We start from the raw sequence: 5,099 nt of genomic DNA, 5'->3' as shown, positions 1-5,099 counted from the left end.
CATCACACTGACAACAAAGGTCCGCATAGTTAAAGCAATGGTGTTCCCCGTAGTAACATATGGCTGCGAGAGCTGGACCATAAGGAAGGCTGAGAGAAGGAAGATCGATGCCTTGGAACTGTGGTGTTGGAGGAAAATTCTGAGAGTGCTTTGGACTGCAAGAAGATCAAACCAGTCCATACTCCAGGAAATAAAGTCAGACTGCTCACTTGAGGGAATGATATTCAAGGCAAAACTGAAATACTTTGGCAACATAATGAGAAGACAGGATACCCTGGAGAATATCATGATGCTAGGGAGAGTGGAAGGCAAAAGGAAGAGGGGCCAACCAAGGACAAGATGTATGGATGATATTCTAGAGGTGATGGAATTGACCTTGTGGGAGATGGAGGTGTTGACGACCCACAGGAAGCTCTGGCATGGGCTGGTCCATGAAGTCACAAAGAGTCGGAAGTGACTGAATGAATAAAATACAACAAAATGAAGAAAAAAGAAAATATCAAAATTTCATTACTCTTTGCTTCTTATTAATAACTTCCTCTTGCTTAACTCAGGCCTCAGCATGATGATGTAGCATTTGGGGAAAAAAATACAGCACAGTAACCCAGCACCAGAAGACAAGATGGAGAAGACCTCCACAGCCATCATGGCTTTTCCTCTGGTGCTCAGATAGGTTGGAACAAAGGAGACCCAGACACTGCAGAAGGCCAACATGCTGAAGGTGATGAACTTGGCTTCATTGAAAGTATCTGGTAATTTGCGGGCAAGGAAGGCCACAATGAAGCTGGTGAGGGCCAGGAGGCCCATGTAGCCCAGGACACAATAGAACATGGAGGACGACCCTTCATTGCATTGGAGGAGGATTTCTTCTGTGATTGAGTGCATATCTAACTCAGGAAAGGGGGGAGAGGTTGACAACCACACAGTACAAATGCTGGCCTGGAGGAGAGAGCAGGAAAAGACAATGGAAAAGGCCAATCTTTGTCCCACCCATCTCCGCATCCTGGATCCAGGCTTTGTGGCCATGAATGCAAGAGAAACCAGCATAGTTTTGGCTAAGACACAAGAGACAGCAAATGAGAAGATGATCCCAAAAGCAGACTGTCTGAGGTAGCAGGTCACTTTTCCAGGTTGCACCAGGAACAGTAAAGAGGTGAGGAAGCAGAGCAGGATGGAGAGAAGAAGCATGTAGGTGAGATCCCGGTTGTTGGCTTTGACGATGGGACTGTCTCTGTGTTTAATAAAGGACCAAAAGACAAAGGCTGTGATCAATGAGAAGGAAAGGGAAATGGAAGTTAAGGTGATGCCCAGAGGTTCAGCACATGATAGGAAAGTTATCTTTTTAGGGATACATCCATCTTGCTCCCTGTTTGCATATTGATCTTCAGGGCATTGGAAACAGTCATCCACATCTGAAAAATAGAAACATTTTAGTTCCTTCCCTCATTTTTCATAGTCCCCTTGAAATGAAGATGCAAAGAGTTAAAAGGTGATCAGGGATTTATACACTGATATTGATGAAACATTGATGGGGGAAAGCATATTGCCACCCCACTGTGACCTGGGCTATTTAAAATAGAAGTCTTCCTAAAAGTAATCTGAGATTGTCTGGAATATTGCAGTGATATTGCAGTTAATTCTTTATCCAAATTCAGGTTTCCTGTGCTGAATGGCCCAATAAGGAAAGTATATTCAAACAAATTCTATTGGTTAAATGCAAAATGCAATAAGCATTTTTATGCATATGAAACTTAACAGTCATCCAAGAAAAACATATAATCAAAAGAAATATTTATCATAAGCATCAATTTCAGAATAGACAAATGTACTTTATACTGTGTTAAGAACAAATATGTTGTGTCTTTTGCTCAATTCAATTCAATTCAATTTAAAAGTGAAAGGACATATTTTTATAAGAAGTGACTGGTTGAATTATTACAGTGGCTTTATGGCATTTTTTTTCTTCTTAATTATAATAAGGGAAAAAATATTAAACTCTATGTGATGCAAATATTTGAATGCATCATAGCCTACCCATTTTGTTAGAAATCTTCCCATTTGGGCATGGAACACAATCATAGCAGCAGAATTTCTCTCCTTCCTTTTTCTTCTTCTGATTTCCAGGATGGCAGTGTGCATTACAAAGAGAAAGTGGAAGGATCTAATCAAAAATATGTAAGGAGTGTCAGCCTTCCCAATCAGATGAGCTAATTAAACTTTATTGTGAGGCTACATTAACAGAATCTTGCAAGTCTGAAAGTATAAATCTCCCGCCATCACTTTTTAGCACATGTTCAGTTAAGGAGGTTCCTATCTAAGTTTCTTTCTCTGCCTGTCGTTCAACTGCAGATTCTCTCCCCGCCCCCTCGTCCCATTATCAGCGTGTTCAAAAGGCAGGACCACTTCTGCCACCTCCCAAGGTCATATCATTACAGGGGGATGATACAATCTGATATCATTTCTCCTGATTCTATTCCTCGTGGGCTCCTTCTGAATGATGATAGGGAATACCTAGAAATCATCATCTTTCCTGCTGGCTCTTTCTGAATAAGGGTAGATATTTTATAGGAATCAAAGACCTGCTAACCCAGTCCCATATAGTCCAAGCATAGGTCAAAATAATTTGGGGGCTGCTCCTTTTCTTTTGTTTCTGATTCTCTCTTGCCAGGACAACTTTTGGAGATCACAACATTGATGAAACTGTAGCTTTGCCTGTTAGACCATGCTAGAACTTAGCTCGTCATTTCAAGTTTCCAGGCAAAATAAAAAGGATGGACAAAGGAACATCCAGTAAGATAACCCCAAACTCTTACATGATCAAAATTCCTAAATCATAGGAATCAGAGACTTCCTAGGCCAGTTTAACGTTTCCAAATTCCAAGCATGGGTCAGAATAATTTCCTCCCACTGGGGGCTGCGCCTTTTGCTTTGTTTCTGATGGTCTGTTGCCAGAACGAATTTTAGAGATGGCAACCTGCTTAAAATGGGAGCACTGCCAGTTACTCCATGCTAGACCCTTCCTCATCATTTCAAGCTTCCAGATAAAACAAAACAGATGGAGAAAGGAGAATTCAATAAGATAACCCCCAACTCTTACCTGATCCAAATTCCTATGCCAGACAATCTGATCTTCATTAAAGATTATAAATTTTCCCCCTGGAGCATTTCGATCCAGCATTCCCACTTTCACTCTCTGGAAGGAGCCATTGGGAAAAGTGACTATGTTCATGATGTCAAATCCACCTTTCATCTCTCCTTTATCATTAAAGGACACAAGTTCACCAGCTGAGTTGTTAAATGAAATGCCTTGAAGAAATGGGTGGAGCTGATTAAAGGAAAATACAAAAGTAGTTAATTGGAAAAAAGGATTGGCAGACTGGAAAATACCTCCTATTACAACGATTTGTTCCTGCTGATCATGACGGAACAAAGAACTTTTTAGGCCTAGAAATAGGAGGGGTTTTCAATATAAAAAGGTTTTCAAGCTGCAAATAAGTGCTGTGTTGTGAGCTCCCGCAATCTTACTACAAAATGAGTTGCATATACTGTATATACATGCTCACAAAAAGGAGACTGAAAGCATTTCTGTTTGTGTACTCATCAGTTTGTTGTGAATAAATTACCTGCCAGGATTGGAGATCTGGAAGTCTAGACATATGATCACCCACCACAGTTCTGTGCCTGGATCTGAATAAGAATTCATGCCAAGAATGAGCCAAGGCATGAACCCCATTGTAGATACTGTAGCTGTGGCCCGTCACACTCATTTCAAACTGAGATCCAGGAAGGGTCTCCAGGTTCTCCTCTCCAGTACATGCGTCACCATCCCCCATGACCTTGTCTGGATCTGGGAAAAAACAGTCAAAGGCTTGCTCCCAGAAATCCTTAAAAAAACCATCTTCTTTGTTACTATTAGGTTTTATGGTGTGAACAAAACCTTTAAAGCCCGGAATATCTTTCGAGTGAGTAGTAAAGGAAAGAGATCCGTAAAATAAGTCAAGATCCAAATTCTTTTGAAAACCCACTAATATGAAATCAATCTCAGATGTCATGATCCATACCTTCCGAAATGTTATCTTCTCAATATTTCCAGGGTCTTGTAGAAATAAAACACTTTTGACCCATAAAATCGATCTGAGCCAGGAGAACATCAAAGATTCACCATAGATGAGAAACACTCTTACTTTCTCATTGAGGAAATGCATATAAATGTCTGTGACTAATTTAGCAAATTTATCCAGGTTTTCCCCATGAGCTATTTGTGGGATCCGTTGCGTAAATGCTGAACACATTCCTTTCTCAGAAAGTAATGGCTCCATTGTCTGCAGGAAATGTTCTCCACTATTATTATCCACAGCAAAAAACCCAATCCACGACCATCTAAAATACTGAAGCAATTGGATAATCCCCACATATTGATTGTCTTCATTGGGGACCATGGAATAAAAGGAAAATAGCTGTGGGTCATGGTTCTTCTCTGAGACAAATGAACCATAAGTGAGCTAAAAGTAATGTACAGACAGTGCAGATGCAAGATAAGTGAGGATGAAGGTAAGTAGCAATTTAAATGAAGGAATATTTCAATGTAACTTTTAAGAAATATGTGAATAAGATATAATTTCATGCATGTTTACTTTAATCAATCACCTCTGGGGTTTCCCCACCTGTTTGACTGCAAAACTATTCTGAGAGTGGGAAGAATGTAGGAGATCCCCACTCTCAATCCTCTGAAGTGTCTTACCTGTGGAATCTTATAGACACCTGTAACTTCTGCAATAGAAGAGGACGTCTCAGAGCCAAGTCCTCCAATGATAGCTATGAGATGTTTTTTAGTATCACATTTATAGTTGGGCACAAATCTCTGTGATTTGAAGAGCAGGTCCAAAAGTGTCCGATGGGTCATCCTTGCATCATAGTAGCTGTCATAGATGTGGAAGCCAAGGGTTGTATTGGACAAGAGCTGGGGATCCTTGTTGATCTCCTTTACAGCAAATGCCAAGACAAGGAGGTGCTGGTAGAACTTTGTCAACACACTAGAAATAGAATTAATTATCTCTTTCAGAAGTCAATTCCAAACTGCACAATACATCTTTGTTTCA

General features: G+C 40.4%; 1 protein-coding gene across 1 annotated transcript; it reads right to left on the bottom strand.

Moving 5' to 3' along the window:
• Window positions 1-510: 510 nt before the first annotated feature.
• On the bottom strand, window positions 511-4,439 carry LOC134497462 (vomeronasal type-2 receptor 26-like). Its single transcript, XM_063303120.1, has 4 exons — window positions 3,624-4,439; window positions 3,098-3,325; window positions 2,035-2,161; window positions 511-1,412 (listed from the first exon to the last, which is right to left on the bottom strand). Exons 1-4 carry the CDS (start codon window positions 4,437-4,439, stop codon window positions 511-513), a joined length of 2,073 nt encoding a protein of 690 aa, XP_063159190.1.
• Between the last annotated feature and the right edge of the window lie 660 nt (window positions 4,440-5,099).

The sequence above is a fragment of the Candoia aspera genome, chromosome 4, assembly GCF_035149785.1.
Source record: "Candoia aspera isolate rCanAsp1 chromosome 4, rCanAsp1.hap2, whole genome shotgun sequence".
NCBI classification, from domain to species: Eukaryota; Metazoa; Chordata; class Lepidosauria; order Squamata; family Boidae; genus Candoia; species Candoia aspera.
The sequence above is the reverse complement of the archived record's forward strand: the minus strand, read 5'-3'. Positions and strand labels throughout refer to the sequence as shown.